This window comes from Cygnus atratus, chromosome 19 (genome assembly GCF_013377495.2).
Source record: "Cygnus atratus isolate AKBS03 ecotype Queensland, Australia chromosome 19, CAtr_DNAZoo_HiC_assembly, whole genome shotgun sequence".
Taxonomy (NCBI): Eukaryota; Metazoa; Chordata; class Aves; order Anseriformes; family Anatidae; genus Cygnus; species Cygnus atratus.
In genome coordinates, this window is record NC_066380.1 from 10,373,184 (window position 1) to 10,395,124 (window position 21,941).

At 42.8% G+C, this 21,941-nt stretch overlaps 1 protein-coding gene across 3 annotated transcripts in view; it reads right to left on the reverse strand.

The window, feature by feature from the left end:
• Positions 1 to 21,941, reverse strand: part of PNPLA7 (patatin like phospholipase domain containing 7) — a 125,881-nt gene that overhangs the window by 33,277 nt on the left and 70,663 nt on the right. For all 3 annotated transcript variants that reach the window (XM_035564594.2, XM_035564596.2, XM_035564597.2), the window contains 5 exons: positions 20,761 to 20,824; positions 20,022 to 20,190; positions 18,736 to 18,918; positions 18,207 to 18,325; positions 2,195 to 2,351 (listed from right to left, as the gene is read on the reverse strand). In XM_035564594.2, coding sequence (XP_035420487.1) covers positions 2,195 to 2,351; positions 18,207 to 18,325; positions 18,736 to 18,918; positions 20,022 to 20,190; positions 20,761 to 20,824 — 692 coding nt within the window. The remainder of the gene's footprint in view (positions 1 to 2,194; positions 2,352 to 18,206; positions 18,326 to 18,735; positions 18,919 to 20,021; positions 20,191 to 20,760; positions 20,825 to 21,941) is intronic.

Consider the following 21,941-nt stretch of genomic DNA (forward strand, 5'->3'; position numbering starts at 1 on the left):
AAAGGAGCCCCTCTCCTTGCTCAGCCTGCAGCTGCTGCAACACAACAAAAAATAACTCAGAATAGCCACTGTTAAAAAGATTTATAATCTATTTTGTATGAACTGTTTTGTACATCGGCTGTGATCTGAACTTGGAGAGAGGGTTTGCATTGCTTTGTTCAATTCAAAATGCAAACACTTTGCTGGGCTGGGCTTCAGAGCGTGCTGTTAACAGGGAAAAGGGCTTCACACGGAGCAGTCTTTTCTGTTTTCGTCCTCATACCCTTGAACAATTTCTGGTTTGAATGTGGGCTTGGCAAGCTTGTCAGAACAATCATAAAAACGTCAAGTAAATCCATTCTTCATTAATAACAAGAAATGTTTGCTCTAACAGAGGTAATTAACCTCTCCTCCAGCTGCTTATTTGCAGATTTCAAGGTACAAATACCTGAACAGCCTGAGCAGATGAGGCTGGGCAAAAGCCTGCCCTTTCCTTTGTGAAACCTTCTTTAAGCTTTGTGATTTGTGTTCAGAAGTTAATCAATAGATTAAATTTCTTACTTTCGCCTTTAACTATTTCTGGTGAAAGCAACTGTGATTCCAGAGGAGGCTGGTGAGCTGAAGAGCTGCAATAATGGAAATACAACGAAACTGGCTTCAATAGCAGCCCATCCCTGAGAAGCCCCGAAAACAGCATTACCACATCTTCAGAACAGACCTCACACTTAAACAAGAGGAGATAATCCTCTGGACAAATGCACAGAGGAAAATTCCATCGCTCCAATCTAACCATTAAATACAAGTGCAACTGATAGAAGGCAGTGAGCCACAAACTGCTGGAGGCTAGGAAAATTATTGCAGGGAGGTCTTGCCACATGCTTGCCCTCCTCAGATGCTCTCCTGTAAGCATTTGATAGTGACCAACGAGAGAAATAAAGAGTGAAAGGTTAAACGTATCCCAGATACAATTCAGTAAAGTTATTTTTATATCCTTAATCTCAAGCCTCCTACACCTTTCTGATTTCAGTGAACTGCTCTGTATCATAAACAGTTTATATTTCAGGTGCTTCTCAACCCTGCCAGGCACAGGCAGTTCTTAAACAAAAAGCACAAAATCTCCATTTTCCTAGTGACAGAGAGGTGAAACAGCCTGGCTCCCACAGCTGTCTTCCCATCCCGACAGCACAAGCACGCACGGGCCTCAGTATGCGTTTTAATGTCATGGATTGTCTAGCTTGCAGGGTAAGGGGTGTCTTACAACCACAGAGCAGATTTCACCTTGATGCCATGGCAGGTTAGAAGACACCTGGGAAAGATAAGCAGTGTGTATGTACCAACTACGGCCTCTTTCTTATTTCCCCCTAAAACTCAAGATTTAAGCAGACCCAAAGCTCAATCCAGTTTAGAGAAATCCCCCCATTGCTTGCCTTCCAATAAGGAAACCAACATGAAAATGTGATTTTCACATAAACAATACAAAATTGGAATCATACTTATTACTAGCAAACTTCAGAAATGATGCTGTTAACCATTAGTCAATTTAACCAGTGGAACCTGCTGCTAGTACAATTTCCCCCCAACATCCTACACATTCATACACAGCTGTCACTATTTCAAACAACCTTCCAAACCTTGATTTAACTACGAGTATATGGTTTTGTAATTATTAAATATTAAAGTTAAAAATTTATCCAGCAGCAGAGTACCACCACTTTGGAACTCTCAGGCTACAATGTGAATTACACATTTTGCATTTAGTTTAGAGAAGGATTACCTCTGTCAATCAGTTCCACTGAAAAATGACAGCATGTGAGAACGAAAGAGAGAAAGTTACACAAAAGAGAAACACATTTGTTGAGAGTTGGAAAGGAAACAGATTCCAGCACATAAAAAAGAAGATAAAGCAGAGATAAACACAGGCTAACACACTTAAACAATATCATTCTGCATTCATACTGTGACTAGGAGTTTGTACAGAGCAAAATTTTGCACTCCTCAGGAGCTCACATCCCTGCAGCCTGCCAGCACCACAGCAAGCAGCTTTCAAAATTCACTCCTCCTCTGCCAGGCAGGGGCCCTTTTTCCATACAGATACAGAAGTGCAGATGGCTGCATTTTCCTTGGATGGCTGCTTGTGCATTGCTGCCTACTAAGGCTTGTGTTTAAGCTCTTGCACTCTATCTGAGAGGAGAAATACAAGATTTCAAATTCTTACCATTGCCCACTGCCTAGCTTTGATCCTCATCTGATTGTAGCTGCGTTCTTCGGCATACAAGGCACTCATAAAAGCACCAATAGATGTTCCTCCAATCATATCTACAGGGATGCCAGCTTCAATCAGCGCTCTGATAACTCCCACTTGGGAGCATCCCCTGTGACAAGAAGAGAAGAAAAATGACATTATCAGACAAACAGCCATCGAAAAGGCATAAACACATGAATGCTGCCTTCTAAAGGAACCTGAACGTGCATCAGCTGAACTGCCAATCTATTGCTAAACAAGATTCAATGCCAGAAAAAGCGGAGTCATGAATGCAGAAATTTTCCAAAAAAAAGTCTCCCTGATGATCATAGGAAACGCAGATCGCCCAGTCTGACTTCAGTGTGAAATTCAGCAATACAAGAACAGCCAAGAATGAAACCAGTGGGTGTGCAAGGGTCAACATAGCTTTAAGACAGCAATGAAAAAGTCTACCAGAGCTGCTCTCAAGCAGTCAAGGATGACTGGATTTCAGAGACCTTTCAGTAAGATTCTTTTCCAGTGATTCTTCAAGAAACAGCCAGCCTGGGATCATGGGATGGGGCGCTGCACAGATTAATTATTAACTTGAAGATGGAAAACAGAGCAAGAGAAGACAAGCAGTCATCAGAAAGAAGGAATTTTGTTCAGCACACAGACCCAGAAAGGGGCAGATGAGGAGGCAACATTTGAGGATAATATAAATTCCTTCAGGACAGTAAAACTAAAAACTTCCTCAACTTCAAGAGGTGCGGAAGAATCTTAGAGCAACGATGGAGTCGAGTGATAAAACACGTGAACCTCAGGGCTGATGGGACAAGACAAAAACACAAAAGTAGCAATGCCTATACAGCAACGAGCTCCTAACTAGCTGAGTTCACACCACGTTTGGAACTGCTCTGAATGGTCACTGAAAAATATTAACTCAGTTTTCAGGGGAAAGTCAAAAAGCAAACAAAAGAAACCAGAATAATACAGAAAACATAAGGACATAAACCCAGAATACATCGGCATTCTGAAAAAGGCAAACAAGCTCCAACGTCTCGCTAAGAGAACGCTGCAGAACTAGGAAGTGCCCAGGGTATGGAAAGGACTGCACACGAGAAGAAGCTAGGCTCGAATCTCTGAGTGGGGAAGATTGCAACTGCCAGGAGACACGGGGCCACCCAGGTCATTCCACAGAAAGTCTGATGAAAGAAAAAGAATCTACACGCAGGCAGACGTACGTAACACAAATTGGGGAACCCCCTGTAAGCGCATACTAAAGAGGTCAAATCACAAATGGATTTAAGGGTGGCTGAGCAAGTCAGAGATCCCGGGCTGTCAGGGGCTACTAAGCATGACGGATCTAGGTGCAACCTCGCGTTCAGGAAGCTCTGAAGCTGCTAATTGCTGCCTACGCTCATTTCTCAAGCACATGCTATGAACATCAGACAGAAGAGCGCAGAGGTGGAACATTTGATCTGAACTGGCACGGTGGGCCTTACAAGCGACGACGCCCTAATGGGAGAGGAATCCCTGTCCCCTCGATAAAGGCAGCACAGAAGCAGAGAAATTAGCAGTGGAGGCTGATCTACCCCTTATCAGTGCAGAGTTATAGCCTCCAGTTTCAAATGCCTTGTTCGATTAATATCAGGCATGTCAAATTAGTTCATCCCACCCAGATGGATGTTTCTGCAGTTTAAGCCGTACAGCTGTAATAACTTCCTTTCCCCGTTTTCATCCCATTTTTCCGCTCCCATGTGGTTTGCTCTATTTCCATCCTTTTTCCCCTTGCTGTTTACATCCTATAAATACTTGTTAACAGCTGCCAAGTCCACTGTAGGTGTCATTTCACCAAGCTATGCCGAACGCATTCTTTCCATCCAAATAAATCCCCTCCAGCTGCTGAAAAGCTTTGAGACAGGTTCTCAATTATCCTGGTGTAAATGACTTCAGTGACAGATCCGTACTGGTGTAATCCAAGAGCAGAAAGTGGCTCATTTAGTTTTTGTCTCTGAATTCTCCTTCCGCCACTTTCTTATCGCTTCTTCCCATAAGATGCCCTAAGTTAAAAGAACTGTATTTTTTCCATCTGTGCCAGAGAAGCCCATTGTTAATAGGTTTGTAGATTGCAGCTATTTTTGCAATCTGCTTCTCGTGCCTGGTACTTACTGCTGCCTTGTCCCTGTGTTATAACTAGCTGATACTGATACTTCACTAAGGAACACACCTTACGCTATTGGACCTGCTTTCCAGAGAAAGCCTACATCATGTGGATCATTACAACATCAAGTAATTAATGTTAATTACTATAAAGTATTTCCTTCTTGGAGGGCAAGTCTAAACTGGCCAGGACTAGCTTCAGACTGGATTCTCTCCCTTTAATCTTTTCCACAATGGGATTTCTTCATTCACACGATCGTGCATCCATAAAGTAGGAGGCGTTTGATGTGATCACTTTGCATTTGTTTTACTTCACTGTATGACGTCCTTGAATGAATAACAAAATCTTATTGCTTCTAATGGCAAACCATCGCCTCTGTGCCTTGGCAATATGTGCATCTCCCAGCTAAACACGTAACAGTTACATATCTCCAAAAGACACACTGATTTCGAGGTGCTGACCTGTAAGATGGGAATGAAAGTATTTCTCTTGCTCTGAAAGAGATCTATCGAGTGCCAGACTAAGTCATGCTTCATTTATACAAGACTACAAAGTCAATTCCTCCAATTCCAGCATCCTCAACGGCTTCATGACCAAACCTATTTGTGCAAACCAAAATCCCCTGGAAAGGTAAGGATGCCCAAACCCTCTCCATTTCTCCACGTGCCAATGGCCTCCTGAAAGACGACTTCCTAAACGTTTTTACCCCTCTTAACGCCTTTAGGTCACCACTACCCCGTAGCAACAGTGCTACACGAAACTTTTCAACAACTTGTCGCCGTTGGTTCATTCTTGGCCACTTCTTCTCAGCTCACAGCATGCGCAAACACGGGCGTGCTGCCAAAGGAAGCTGTGTGCCGGGGCCGGCGCTTTGCCAGGCAGCGCGCATCCCGCTGACAGCTCGCCGGTGCCTCACGCACAGCCAGCGTGGGCAGCCCTCATACTACAGCTGGAGAAAAAATAAAAATAAATTCAAGCCAGGGGGTAGGTCCCCGCTAACAGTCTGGGTGCTTGGGCAGAAAAAACAGGGATCGCATGCTTCTTGAAACACAATTTCACACGGGATCTGCCCCGGTTTAGGGCAACATGATAATATATGCTTTTGGCATGCACAGGACAAAGCAAGATTGCTTGTGGCAGTACTGCACGTATGCAGCAATGCCAGAGCGCTCATGTGGAACGGAGGAAGGGACTGGGAAATCTCTGCCGCCGGAGCTGAACGTCACTTACTCCAAAGGTAAGGAGGAACAGCGGAGTCCATCTAGAAAGGGGAAAGGACTGTCCCAGGTAGGGGATGCATGTTATGCTGCTGGAGCTGCAAATGCAGCTGTTCTTTGCCTGAAGCTGCCTGCCAGTGCAGCTCCATGGAGCATTTCCCCTGCCAGGATTAATGCCCATCCCCAAGTCTTTGGTGCCAAGGACTCCTGGCACCAAGGACAAGCAACATAGATGATTACTTTCCAATAATTTGTACCAGAACCCAAAGATCTGCCCAGTGCTCTGGAGAAGTACGGAGTTTATATATTAACAAAAACTCTTCCATCATATATTACCCCTTAGGACAGGCCTGGTTAATCAGTGCCCTTTGTAGAGAGCAGCAATGGCACCAACCAGTTCAAGGAGGAACTGGAAATAAGACCCTGGAAATAAGACCTACGTTCTGCTTTCACCTCCTGGTCCTGCCTCACAACCTGATCTGAGCAGGGCAAGTTATGGACTACTTTCTGCAGCAGCTCTCCTCCAGTGCTGCTTACTGTACTACTTACCAAACTCGTGCTTGCAAAGCCCTCAAAAACAGTGACATACTTCCTAAATTCCAAGCACCATTTCTTCTTTTCTACCAGTAATTACAAATAAACGACCACAAAGCAGGGAGAAGAGTTGTGGGGTTGAAGACATGCTTCCTCAAACAAGATAGCCCAGCAGTCAGAGAGCACAGTCTTTCTGGCAGGTCTGGCAGGAAAATTCCTGCTCCTGAAACAAGCCCATGCTTTCATCCCCTGGGGAAATGTTACTGGCATGCAACTCTAATACACGGAGGCCAGAGCTCAGCTGATAGAAGAAAAATTCTTCTGAGAGAAGTGCATCTGTCTGCTCCACACGTGCCTGCCAGAGCTCAGATTAGATACGACCCACTGGAAAAAGCGAGCAAATGTAGCAGGACATTTCAGATTAAGCTGTCAGTAGGAATACATGCTGTCCTCCATGCTCAGGTCAGGGGGCTGAAGAAAACGCAATTAATACAAAACAGAGACGGTACACCAATATTTTCCCCACAAACCACATTTAATGTATCAAAAGGCTGTTGCCCACCAGTGTCAGGAAGAATAAACATGATCCTGTGAGCACACAGCAGGGACGCTGTTTTCTGACCATGACTACTGGAGTTGCAAGGCTGCAGACTGATCATGCTGCCCCTACTGCTGCCCACCGCAGTTAAAGAAAGAGGAAAACACAGCTCAGGTCCCCAGCCTCCACAGCACCTCCCTCCTCCTAATAGACTCATTGGGATGAAGGAGACATCTCTGAGTGCACTGAAGAGAAGCTATTTCTTTTGGTGAAAAAGCAGAATTAAGGTCACTGCTGCTGCAGAGCTCTACTGTGTCTCTAACCACACATCCTCTGACGTGGGATACACAGCTTGCTGCATCAACTTCCTGGTGTAATTAAGTAGCAAAGTAGGTAGAAAACCAGAGAAATTGCCAAAGGGACTATACTAAGCTGCGCTATAACCTAACAAACCTGAATTAAGTCTCTCTCATAACCTTAAAACTCCTGAAGAAGCAAAGATATAAATATAAGAACAGTTTGTTCTTACTGTAACAGCCTTGATTCAAAGTGTTTTATGAGCAGTTGTTAGAGCACAGATGAATGTTTAAGATAGAGAAGTTTGCTCTTTGCATGAAACAAATGTTTTTTTGAATATGTTTTGTTGTTGATCACTGTGTTAAATGGCACAGTCGCAGACTGAGAAATCAAGCATGTCTTCCACATGCTGCACGGGAGCAGAATTATCCCTAATTTGGCACCTCCAGTCTTCTGCAGCTGCAAAACCACATACAAAGAAGGCCTTGAAATCTAATCATACTTGTACCTTTCCAATAATGTTATTTCCTAGGTTTCCTGACCATAGGGCTTCCCAGCATCATAAATTTGCCAGAATTACAGTGATGGAGCTTTCAGCTTAAAGAGGTGACAGAAACCAGAGTGCTGCATTTCTCTTCCTGCTGTACTACTTGCACACTTATGAGGAAGTTTCTGTTCAGGACAATGTTTAAGAATTAAGCCCCATTTCTAAGCTAAAGAGAGAGAATAATCCCTCATTATCTGGTTCTCATCCCAACATCCGCCTACCACCACGATCCTTCCCAGCAGCTGCCTTGAAGGAAGCTTTCATGATTTTAAAACCATCCCCAGTTACATGCATATTGATCCAGAGACCTCAATTCCTCCTGTCTTCCCTGCCATTAGCAACAGCCTTGTTTCATCCTCCCATTTAGCTTTGCTCTCAGATTCCCACTGTCTACTTAATTCTGAGATAAGGAACCATTTTCCCTTTGCCATATTATAAGGATTGCAAAATAATCTTAATGCTCCTGCACGCTCAGCACTAAGCACGCATGGTTGTCAGGAAAAGCACCTCCTGTTTATCAGAACCCCAGTGAAACAACCTTCTCGTGAGAAAACTCAAATAATGTTTCCTTTTACTCCCAACCTTGTTTGCACTCTGTATAACAACTTCAGAGCAAACTTTAAACAGATGTGTCTGACACACAAGGAAACGAGCAGAAGTTGCTCAGACCTTCCGGAGGGGCTGTCAGGTTACTTAGCCCTGGGATGTGAAAGTGTGACTAAGCCACAGGACTGGAGGAGAGGGAAAAAAAGAAAGCCAGAACAGAATTAAATCATATAACAGTGTTAGTGTTTTCTGATCACACCTGCTGGTCACACGTTCTGGTAGGTGGGTGCAGGAGGCGAGAGGAGAGGGAGAGGCGAGGCAATGCTGCGTGGAAAAAACCGCACGTCCCAAATGACTCCCTGCTTCAGGAAATGAAATTCCATCTCTTATTCTGAGCCAAGAAACAATACAATTACATACAAAGAAAAATCATTTCTTTGGGAAACAAACATCTCCTTGCTCTGTCCCCTACCACTTACAGTTATTTATATTTCAAAGCAACCTCTCTGAGCACGTGTCTGGGTGCTGCAGCATGGCAGGGAAAGATCCACGGACCCAAGAGGCAGCGGCAGAGCACCGCAGCGGAGGGAGGGGAGAGGCTGGGACAAACCAGCCACAAGAGCTGCCTGACCCCTTGGACTGAGCATTTGGAAGTACAGCACCAGACACAGACAAATTCTTTAAACTGCTGTGCTTTTAAGAGTGGTTTTACTCACAACTCCAGTGTCCTTTCTTAATGGGATAAGCTCATTGCCCAGATAAGGTTAGACACAGATTCCTAAAATCACAGCAATCCAAGGGCTTTATCCTCCTGAAAGCCCATCGATTGGCAACAGACTGTTAAGGCTGCTACATGGAAAGAGCTCTCAAAAGGGATTTCTTCCACTTGCAGCTTTGTAACACGGCACACGGTTGTTTCAGATGACACAGGTACAAAACCAGTAATGAGAGAAAAACCACACCTCCATCTGGTTGTTTAATTTCGTCTGTATATCAAAGTACTGCTAGGAATTAATGAGCTTGGTAGATTGAAGACTGGAGGTCAGGATGGGACGGTCCAAATAAACCACCTGCAATTATTTCTGTTTTTTTTCCCCCCAGTCATAACCTTGAAGTAGATGGCTGCCCAGTTTCTGCCGCTTGGAGGATTTAATAGAAGCCACTACAATCTTTAACCTCGATGGCAAGTGGGAGCAAACGAGCAATTACATAGGTGCTTCAGATGGGAAGAGCATTACGTGGGTGCCAAGCCACATGAACACAGCTTTTATGTGCATGTGATGACCCAAGCATTGCACAATTCACTGAGCAATTAGCATTCAAGTCTGATCACAGCCACACGGCTCTGCCCGTGTGTAAGCCAACTGCACTGTAAGACAGAATTTGTAACTGATGCGTAAACCACATGGCCGAGCACTCGGCAATACACAAGGTGCCACATCCAAGGAAAGCAAAGCCCCAAAGAAATCAAAGCAAAGCCTCTTAGGAGCAGTTATGCTGCGGTGTGTTACCGACCATCTGCACACAAAGTCTGAAGCCTTCAGTACGAGTTCACAACCACGTCTCAAGAGGTTTTCCTTAGCAAAGGCAAATACTCAGATCCCACCACTTTATTTTTAGGACTTGGGTTTTGTTTGTTCAAAAAACATGGGCTGATCTGGGTCAGACTCAAATTAGGTGTCCAAACGTAAGTTATCATCTTCGCTTCCGAGAAAGATCCTCTACTCCATATCATTCTCCTTCAGACTTATGAAATAGCACCAGAAGTAAAACCTAGACCAAGATAAAATTTTATCTTTAAGGATAAAGAGTTTAGATTCTTCACTGCTATTTTGGCTCCTGGCTATCCCCCTGAAATCAAATCCGCTGTTTGAAAGATGCTGGGACTCCAGGAGCCTAATTGCATAGCTGACACTGGAATTCGGTTTTCATTTTTGGGTCCAGTTCATTTGTCCATGGCAATGGATGCTCTACATGTTACAAATGCACAAACATACAGGGCACCAGGCCATTTCTCCAAAAACCTTTGTGAGTAATCACAAGCTCTGAAGCCCTCATACATCCATCTGAGCTTAAAAAGAGGGACATGGTAAAGAAAAATTACAACTCCACTGCGTGCTGAGATACAGATATCTACCTAGACACGCAAGCATATTACAGGTCATCAGATAGCTTCCCTTCCACAGAAACACATCCACCACAGCAGTAAGCTAAGTGTGTCTGAAGGAGGGCAAGAGCTGCAGGCTGACAAATGCAAAGGGCACAAGGATTAACCTCGGAGCTGCTAACTTCCTGCCCTTGTAAATGTCAGAAGGCTGAGATTTGGCTTGGTATACAAAGGGATTACTTGGAAGAAAGGGAACTGGTGGAAGGATATTTCAGGCATTCAGCTCTTCTCATGACACAAAGCAGAGTCAGCCTTTTTCATAACATTTTGACACTTCTGTACTGTAAAAATCTTGCTTCATAAACAGTTACTGGCCACTAACAGACTGCTAATGCTGGACCATAACTTTTATTCTTTGCTTTAAAAAAAGGGAAAGAAGAAATATGAAAGAAACTTGAAAAATGCAATTTCGTTTAGCAGCAGCACCAGGATGAGGAATGGGATCCTTCTAGTGGTGTATATTCTTCAAGGCTTGTGATAAAAAAAAAAAAGCTGATTCCCTACACGCTATCTCAGTATCTCCAGCAAGCAATCTGAAATGAAACACGGATTTCATGGATACTGCCTGACTGCATCAAGGGGAAAGGAAAAGTAAAAACATTAATTGCAAAAAAGCCCCTCACTTTTATCTTGCCTACATAGGAATTAGGAAACGCTGTGAGAATTGAGCGTGGAAGCACCCAGCCTGTGCCAGTGGGGCTCTGTACAGGACTGCTGAGACCACATTGGAGACAGATCTCAGCCAAACCTGCACAGAGCCCAGCACGGCTGTCGTGCCACCAGGCTGGCTGACTGACTTGAGGGCAGTGCTGGATCCACACTAGCTCTGCACCATCACACAGCACCATACCCAGCAATTAGCCTTTCCAGGATACCAGGAAACCAAAACAAACACACACAAACTGATTTGGACCTGGCACATCCTACAAACGCAGTTTCAGAGGCGGTGATTCAAGGAACCTCTCTCCTTACTTCAGAGCCTCTCTGCTACAGCACCTCTGCAAGCACCCTGCAGGGATGGGCACCTGAGCGGGCTCTGCCCAAAATTACCTCGGGACTGCAGGTCTCTTTACTGCCCAAGACAGGCGAGGGTGCTCCCAAACCTCAGCAGCCCTCGCAGACATGTTGAGTGTATCTTGGTGTTGTAGCCAGACAACACAGAGAGGATTACCAACAGCCTGGTTACTCCTAAACCACTGCCCACTGGAATAAAGAGTTAACTTAATATCCAGCCCCATTACTATGATTAAGTTCCAAGCAAATTCCCCAGACACATTCAGCTCGCTGAGTTAAGAGTATAAATCCAAGTCCATTTAATGGGAACAAAACCCTCCTAAAACCCCCCAAATTTCATAGTGGTAATGGCTTATGCTTCTTTAGTATGTAAGTGCTTCAGAGCATTTTATAAAGGTTGACCTGCACAGATGCCAAAGCTGAGCTGGTAACAGCCTCATTTTACAGAACACCACAAGTGTTTAAGCCGTTTGCCCAATGGAGCTAAAGGAGCTGAAACAAAGCACAAAGTGAAATCCTGACTGCCCATCCCTTGCTTCAGTGACTGAGCCCTCGGTAGCTGCAGTAATTCATGACGCCATGAGCACCAGAGAGGCTGTCGGTGCTTTTTGGAACCATTCTCAACAAGGTCAAAACAAAGAACAAATGATTTTATCAGGAATTTACATCAAATCTATTGTTTTTTATTAGGATATATTTTTGAATATTTTCAAGAATTGTGATAGAATTTTTACACATTTTTCAAGCTGTCAGCCCTCTGCTTACTGTAAATTTTAAGCATTGGGAGACAGATAACAGACGAAGGGGATATCTGTGCCCCATTACAAACCACTGAGAGCAACTTTAAGCAGTGTTACCTATAGTCTGTTTGCAAAATGCAGTGCAGTCCTGAAGCACACTGCATGAACCAAGGAGAATTATTCCAAAGCTGAGTGCATTTCTGTTAAGTTGAAAAATAAGGATATGTGCTAGCATGGCAGGAACAGCTGGCAAACCTCTTTTCTTTTTTTTCCGTGCAATAGCTCTTCTGAGAGAGGATTTGAAATCAAAGACTGGGAGAGGAAAAAAGGGCAGACGTAGAGCAAACAAGCACAAATGACAGTGGATGAAAGGACGCAAAGAAACTGGTTAATCTCAGGGCTTGGACATGTCAGAAAGGGAAAACAGAGACTTAGAGACTAACAGAGACACAGCCAGGAGGAAAAAAAAAAAAAAGAGGGTGAGTGGACCTAGGTAGGAATGGAAGCATAGAGAAGACATTCTTAAGCAAATTAAGATGAACAGGACTTGTACTCTGCAGCAGAAGGAAGCAGTAATACCAGCACATTTGGGTTTCTCAGATCACCATCCCTTATACGTAGGGGTGCCTCACATTAGGCTCAGTCTGTGTAAAGTTTTGAACCCAGAAAATGAATTGAAAAGCATTTACTGTGTTCTGACGTACATGAGGAACCAAGAATCCAGGAAATGCTCGTGATTTTCTTTCATCCCTTCTGTAACCATTATATTGACTATGTTTAGGAGCCCATGGGGAAAAAAACACTGCTCTATGCTCTTTAAAACTGTATTTTCAGTGCTGCCTCTGGCAGCAGCTACTGAATTCAGGCAGCAAATTCCTTCCCTCTGCCCCCCATCACTCCCCAGACACACATTCTTTTAACAGCACATCATCTGGGTGCTTGTGGTCAAGCTTAACAGTTTTAAAAAGGCAACTCTCTTCAGGCTTCCAGTTCTTATCTTGTATTTGAGGCACAGTAATCTATCTCATGAGCTCACATCTCCATTTCAAGTACTGCACCTCTGCAGTGGTGGTTTTAAGACAATTTCCACACGCACACGCTCCTTCCACTGATATGAGTAAAGAGCCTCCTATCATTAGTTAACTGTGTTAGCTGAGGAATAAGAATTATTAATCTTCCTTAACCGCTGGAACTGAATCCAAAGCACCTGCACCATAAAATTTCAAGCGGTCTCCCCTGAAGATTCCCTTATTGTCTGAAATTGAACATCAGGGTTTCATAACCACAATGCTGCCATCACCTGCACCACAGGAAAGGAAGTTATTGGATGGAAAGGGGGTTTGTCTGTGTCTTGTGAGCAAACTGTCCACCCTGAGGGCTGGACTTTGCTCATGGAACATCACTTCCGACTCAAATTCCAGCTCCACCACATACACAGACACGTCATCTCACCCTGATGGCTGGGGGATAGCCTGGCAGCTCCACCACTGCACTACTGGCCAGCCCGCTCTGCCCCACGGGGTGCAAACCTGGGTCCTCACCTGGGAGCCTTCACTTTTATTACGCCCAACAAGACCCACTAAGCTTAGACATTTTCTGTTTGGCCTTCCTTATTTTCAGGGAATGGAAATGCTTCTGTCTACTTTTGTGGGTTATTGGAGCAAAATATGACAGTCCAGAAAAGATCTCAGTTGCTAATGAACTTGCAGTTCTGACTGAACCGGAGTTGCTGCCAAAGGTAGTGAATGCATAGTCAGCAAAGCCTCCTTATTTTATTCTTTTTAGAGTCAGGGATCTTGGAGTCGAGCAGCGAGGGAGTGAAAGGCAACCATGATCCCTTAAGAGCAGAATGATTATGGGATCTGCCTCTCAGGTGCTCTTCCAGTCTTTTATCACTGAGTAAAGCCACTGAATCAGAAGACAAAGCCAGGCTTTAAGTCAGGCTCAGCACAGCTCAGAGTTCCCAGACTCAAAGCAGCAGCCAATAAATTACCAGGTGGTAGATGTACCAGCACATCTGGACTTCTCTGAAACCTTGGGGTCTGAGCACCCTGCTCCCAGTGCAGACTTCAGGGACCCAGACAGACAGGGCAGCAAGTAGGTTCATCAGACACAAACAAGTCCATAACAAGAAAGGTATAATGTGCTTCTCCTAAACTGCTACTTTTATCCTACCCTTCCAGAAGGCCAGCCCTGAAAATAAAGAAGACAAGGCAGAAAGAAAGAAAAAGTTGATTAAACAGGCCAAGTACCTCAAATGAAAAGGCATGAATGAGTCAAAGCCTTAGAATCAGCAAGAACAAGCAGTGGGGAAAAAAATACTTGACATATCAAGAGCTGAAGCAAAATGATAAGACTGAGAAGAAAACTAAATGGGAAGAGTAGAAAAGAAAAGATGTTCTGATGAAATACCTACAAATATGCTTCAGCGGCAGTTCCTCAGGAGAGGCTGAAATGCTCTGCCTGAAAGGGCAGAGCAGAGAATGGAGAGGCACAGCGGAGAGGCACAGAGCGCTGCAGAGCTGCAGCCAGCAGCAGGACGTGCAGACTCCACAAGTCCTGGCTGGTAAAGGTCACCAGCACCATGTGCCTGCCTGGCACGAACACACAGCTGATTACTATGCCTTACTTCAGACAGCACATCCAAAAAAGGCAGCTAACTTCTTTTAGCTCTTTCCCTCTCAATAAACATATCTTATGCACATCATGTATTTATATCATGTGTGTTACTAGAAATACAGCTTCTGATCAAAATTCCCAAACAAATACATCTAATGCCTTGTATCTTCCTAATATGCCCATGTGGAATTGGAGCAAATTCACTCCTAGAATAATACCATTATAATCAACAACAAAGCTTGTCATCACAATTTTGTTTCAGTCAGTCTTCTGAAACATCACGACCAAGTTTTTTTTTCCAAGGCCCTAGGGATTCCCAGATACTTCTTTATTAATTATTTACTCCCCATAAATTTTAGTTTTGAAAGGGCTTTGCTGAGACAACTATAGAAAACCCAAGAAAGGGTGGGCTGTACGTGGGATGGCTAAAGCTCATGAGAATGATTGTGGTGGTTCGTGCCTCTATTGCAGGGTTTGATGTGTCACTATTCTTGCAACTACGTTCCAAAGGTATTATTTTTCTAAAGTCCAATCCCCATTCCTTCCCTCAAATTCCTCGATGTTCCTAACTCAAATTAAGTTAGCACTTGACTAAAGCAAAAATACTATAAGTTCAGAACTGTATCACTTTGTTTTGTTGTATTTTTAAACTTACAGGAGAAAGAAAACCCTTAGTTCCTATGCGCCTTCTGTCATGACAAACCACAAAGATAATTACTAGGAAGCTGCTCCAGTAAAACCTCCTGAACTATCACAGTGAAGCCAGACAAACATGCCAGAAATAACAACTAAATAATTGATATTACTAGTCACAGAACACAATACCTTTAACAGAAATAACCATCAGCCAGCACCCTGTAACTCTCAGTTCCCTCTTTTTTGAGACCAGTATGATTCATGCTTCTAGAACAAGATAAGAGGTTACTTCACATGGAGTATTATCCAAAAGCTAGACTAACTATCAATAGCCTGTGTGACCACTCATCATGACATTTTTAATCCAGAATAGGCTTTAATTGCAGGATGATCATAGTATACAGTCTCTCAAAGTCTCCTCGTTACTAGAGATGGGGACCTAAGAACTTACTTTGACCTGCAAAGCTACAGATTTTTACAAAGCTCAGAATAACCTTGTCCTTTCCCCAGGATATTAACTATACTCTCACTTTGAAAACAGTTTTTAAAAATCCTCATCTTTCATCCAATCACATTTTGGACAACAATTCAGCTACAGAAATAGCACACAAGTACCTTTCTGTTGAAAACACAATGCTCCCACCATCCATGTTCTGGAAAAAGCATTTGGGACCATGATATAAACAGAGTTTCAGAGAATCAGAGAAAGAAGGAAGTATCATATTTACACACTGTTCTGCCATTTAATCCTCTTAAAGTCTTCCATATTGCACAAATGCAGAGGTGGGCAAATTAATGGCTAATGAGACATGGTCACATCGCCGAATGGGTGGTGAGCATCCAGAAAACCTATACACAACACAGTAGCTGTGCAGTGGTTCAGATTTGTGGAGGAAGATGTACAGGACCAACAAACAGGCTCTAATAAGCCTGCTCTTTCTTACATCTGCTCTTGAAAACCAGCAGGTGGTAGCTTGCAATTAAGTAGTAGAACAAAAATAAATAAATAGTTTGGTGAAAATTACAGCAGTGTTTACAGAAGGAAGAAAGGAAGGGAATGAGCAAAACGTGCTGCCAGAAATACAGAAGTGTACATATTTTAGCATGACACAGGCTTCAGTAAAGAGAGATATCAGATAGCTTGTAACAAAACAAAACAAAACAAAAAACCAAGGAACCGAGTGCTTTACATCAGTTGATCAGAAATCTCCTGAGATACCCAGATTAAGTACAAGCTCTCTTCCTCTGCTTTACTTTGTGTCTCCACAGGATAATACTTATCTCAGAAATGAAACGCTGCAATCATCCTAGGTGAGGAACCAGAAAGCAAGCACGATAAAGGCATCTTTACAGACACTCAAAGAAACAGCCAAAGCGCTGGATCTCTCAGCATCAAGTGACTAATCAGAACAAGCTGTCACAAATGAGTTCTAACCTTTGCTGTAGTGAATACTCCCCTCAAAGGATGCACTGGCCCAAAGACAAAAATGTAATATTTCCAAGGATTTAAATAGATGGTCTACATGCTTATTTATATATAGAAATAGATAAATATAAATGAGAGGTATTTCAAAGCACTGTTTCATAGAAGGGCTTCAAGAACATGGTGATGAAGAGATAATGAAGATGGTGTTCTCTTGAGAAAAAGGGCTACTGAATTCTATGTTTGTCTCAACAGAAAACTCTCGAAGTAAAAAAGGAACTACAAAGAAAAACATCGGTAATAATCTATTTCCAAAGCTCACTTAGAATTCAGTTGGAATTCTAATAGGAGTGTTCAGCACACATCTTGCCCTTGCACCTGCAAAAACCTAATTTTTCTGAAAAGTAAGGCTGTCAGAAGTGTAAAGGTACTTGGGGTTTCAGGTGATCACAAAGAAGAGTACATTCTCCCATTATCTGTGTGTCCTGGGCTGCATCAAAAGAGGCGTGACCAGCAGGTCAAGGGAGGTGATTGCCTCCCCCTACTCTGCCTTCATGAGGCCCCACCTGTGTCCAGGCACTGTGTCCAGGTTTGGGGTCTCCAGCACAAGAAAGATGTGGACCTGTTAGAATGAGTCCAGAGGAGGACTACAAAGATGATTAGAGGAGCACCTCTCCTATGAAGAAAGGAGGAGAGAGCTGGGGATGTTCAGCCTGGAGAAGAGAAGGCTCCAGGGAAACCTCATTGCGGCCTTTCAATACTTACAGGTGTCATATAAAAAGGATGGAGAAGGACTCTTTACTCAGGTAGATAATGATAGGACAAGGGAGAACAGTCTTAAACTAAAAGAGGATAAATTTAGATTAGACATTAGGAAGAAATTCTTCACTGTAGGGGTGGTGAGACACTGGAACAAGTTGCCCAGAGAAGCTGTGGATGCCCCATCCCTGTAGGTGTTCAAGGCCAGGCTGGGTGGGGCCTTGGCCAACCTATCTAATGGGTGGCGTCCCTGTCTATGGCAGGGGGGTTGGAGTTAGATGATCTTTAAGGTCCCTTTCAACCCAAGCAATTCTATGATTCTATGATATTATGATATAGGGCATAATTCCTCTTGCTGTCTATACTTTGGGGGCCTTTGAAATATTGAGAGACATTTTCTAGTGTAAGAATCCAGTGGGAAAAATCCATAGCGCAGGCAAACAAAAGAAAGAAGAGTCACATTTACTGCCCTGGTCATCTCCTGATATTAAGCCCAACTTATGAGAGGGCTCAAGTCATTATAAACACTCGCGTTTCTTCTGCAGAAATCCAAACACAAATCCACACAGTTATGTTTGCATAACAAAAGCATCTCCTCGGTATCTCCCCAAAATGTTATTTACAGAACAGTGTTGGTTTTACAGGATGCCTGCTATTCTGAAGAATCTGTGCAGATACAACCCAGTCACAGTGGTGCTCTAGGATCTTGCAGTAACTCATCCACATGTCCAGGACAAGCCACAGGGTACATACCAATAGGTTGGGACCTCTGGCAGTAGACACCAGAGAAGGTCCTTGGACCTACCTGGCTCCTCCACCCCCAAGGACCACGGCAATTGCATTTCCAGTCAGAACACGAGCCAGGCGAGAGAAGTCAGAGTGGCGGTCTGGTGGTTTCTGGAATACACGTTCATACATCTCTATCTGTAGAAGAGAATAAGATGATGCTCATTCCAAAGGCAGGTTAGACAACCTACTGTTAAAAAGTGGATAGCTGTACTTCACACAAAAATAGGGTTAATGAAGCATCTAAACAGTTCTAGCAATCAGTTACATCTCCCATACTTTTATATTAGCTGGGAGAATTTCAGAGTAGTACAGTATTTTCTGTGGATATATTTCTCTTTCTTAACCAAGGATTTAGTTACCAGTAAACACCGTTTCTGCTTTAGCATTATGTTCTCAAGCACAGGGATCCTGCCAATGAGGATAATTCTACTGATTGATGTGACCTTGACTCAACATTTAGTATATCAAATAGTCAAGCATGAATCCGTAAGGATGGTATGAGCCCCTTATTTCTGTTTCCTATAGCAAATTGCTGTATCTCTTACCAGCTTTGGCAGGCTTCTTTTGGAAAAGACCCTGCGGGGACAATGGAGATGAAGATGAGCAGAACACCAGCTCCTCATATTGAGCCATTCCACAGTTCGGGAAGGCAGAGGTCCATCTTCTTTATGGAGCAAGATGAGTTGCTTCTGGGCTCGGACCGCTGTGTTCTCCAGCATCCTCTCCAGCTACAGCAAATTATACACATCAAAGGAATTGGGGCGTCAGGTTGTTAGTGTTCCATTATCGATTTAATACAATATTGTATTGGGGAATACACATGCAAATATATTCCCGACCCCATAACTGAATCTGCAGACTGCTATGCACACTAACAAACTCAAACAAGATTGATTTAGTCAATTACACTGATAGCTGTGGGTTTACACAGCAAAGAGAACTCTAAAACTAGACAAAGTTTCAAATTTGAATGCTTAAAAATGAACGCTTATTACCTAAAACATAAACCATTAAATGCACAGCACATATGCATGCTGTTCATGCGGAATGAGGTTGCTTCTCATGCCATACTTAAGCCTACAAATGTTCAGCATATTTTGCTTCCCTCCCCACCACTTCCAATCAGACGACTTTTTCCTACTTGCCTTCCTTATTTTCTTGTTTTAGGCAACTGATGGTGACTTGACATCACCGTGCTTCCTGCCTCCCACATGCAGTCATAAAGAACCAACACGAAACGATGCACAAGAATGCTGCAGATGGTTAACGGTCCCTGGCTCTTTGGAGGTCATACTCAGCACTTCACAATCTTAATAAACCCACTTTTCCAATTATTGTAGAATTTATATGCCTGGTCAACAAACTTTGGTAGTAAAATACCAAAGCTAAAAATAGGTAGTAGGGGAAAAAAAAAAGGCTTACAGTCTGTAACAAAATACATTAAATTATTTGTACAACATATTTTATATCTAGTTTTTTCTACATACATACACACACCATGAAATCCAACCAAGAAGAAGAGACTTTATCTGCTTATCTGGAGATCCTGCAAAGAAACAGGACTAACACATTGCTTTAAAGAGATTTAGCTTTTGATTTACCACTGACCTAAATGATTCTTTGGAACTTAGCTGGAAATACTTTTACATAAAGCTTACCATCTCTGAGAATCCTCGTTTAATTCTTCTCGTAATTCTAACATATTTCTCATGAACATTTCATTATCTATGCTTCAGTGGGTATCAAATCCCCCCAAATTCACTTGTGTGAAACAACCTTCTTTGATCTGCACCGTTAACACTGTTAATATGGGAAGAAGCTATTTCCACACCTCTCCAACAGTAGGCTCCTGATCTCCCAGTCCTACTATTAAGATGCAGTCAGCCTGCCTGATGCAGCGTTGAGTCCATGGAGTAAGAGTGCTGTCTGACTGGTAGAGTACAATACGGTGAATATCCTCCTGTTGTCCCAGCCAGCTAGTTAGTCGATATTCATGGATACTGGGGACAGAAAACAAAAAAAAAAAAAAATTGTTTTACGGCATAGTTCCTGCCAGAGTGGAGAGAAATCTTATATGTCATGCACAAAATTTGAAGAGCATCAGAAACTTTCATCTCTTGCTTGTCCAATCTAAGTTCAAAACACTTCTCTCATCAACCCTCATTTCCAGCCTCGTGCATTTTTCTTTCTCCATTATTTATACCATTAGATATGCACACAGAGAAAAGATGGTGCGGTGCTGCCTAGCTTCAGTAGGGCTTCCATGACTTCCCTAGGGAGTACATGATACCCACTTGGACTAATTCAGCTTTTCCAATTACACAAGTGAGAATGTAACTATGGGGAAAAAAGCAAAACACACACATTTGAACCAACTACTCTTGAAACATTATTGTCTCAAACACCTTGATCATCAAATATGCTTGATTACATACATGTAGCATATTATATGTTAAAACACAGGATCTTATTCTTAAACATCATATATTTGTAAGACCAGCATAGACCATCTTTAAGGTGTAAGATCATCTTAATACATTTCTTCCATAAACAATGAAGAAGGCACGTACCTATCCAGGGCAGCAGAACCAAGTCGCTGTTTGATGTTATCGCTTGTGAGCAGCAAAGCAGGACCTAAAAGAACAGAGTTTTCTGTATGTGAACACCTGCCATTCACCTCCTGACAAACTGTATTAAGTGCATAGTGGTATAGCTATGCCACTATAATAAATGCAGTTGTGTATTTTCTTTGAAGATCATGATGGCTAAGTGCACTGATTAGAGCTGTCAATGAAGAAAGTTAGCACAAAGTCTTCACAAAAATTTTCACGCTTATCTACAATAACATCTTCCCATTCTCCACATTCCCAGAGCTGTGAATGCATTAGTCCCAACCTAAAAGCTCTTTTATCGCTTTCCACTGTCACACAGAATAACGGTTTCTATTGCAGCTGCATTTTCATGCCACGAACACAATATTTGTATCACAGAAAACCCAGGAAGATTTCAAATAAAAAAAGCTATTAATTCACTGACCTATAGAAATACATAATTTGTTCATGCTGCAGTGAAACAACTCCCCAGTTAAACCCTAAAGCTCTCTAACAGTACTTCCCATTTACTACACCAACAGGAATCTAAACCACTGCCAACCTCCACAGAGAAAGACTCCAAAATCCATAGGGCAGTCTGATTCACACTGCTTCCACTAGAGATAAACACACACACATCTGGCGATAGCAGTGTCTGAGTTAATTTTAGTACTCAGAAAAGTTGCTTCTCGCAGGCACTTTAGTCATTTTTTTATTAGAAATTCTATTTTTCGGCAGTAATACATGCCATGCGTGGTGGAGGTTGCAGAATAGTTGCAGGTAAATACAAAAAAGCAAACCAAAGAAAATGTAAGGATTTAACCTCAAACCTAAAGAGATTATCTGCCTCGTATTGAGAAATTCACATTTACCAAATATAAAATAGCAGCCTCTTTGTATTAGTGTTCTCCTAATGTAATCTTTCATTTCTTCAAATTAATAAAAACTGAAATCCAAGTACGAAATATCAAAACATTTAATCATGCGTAGTTTCTCAAGGCAGTAATAAAGCAGCATGGCTTTATGTATTTAGTAAAAATCAAGAACCCATGAATAAACAACATGGTAAAGTATTGTAATTCCACACTTAGATGCTCAAAACCCCCCCATAAGTACAGTATCTAGAGCTAGCCACCCCGACCTTCAGTGGCAATCTATTT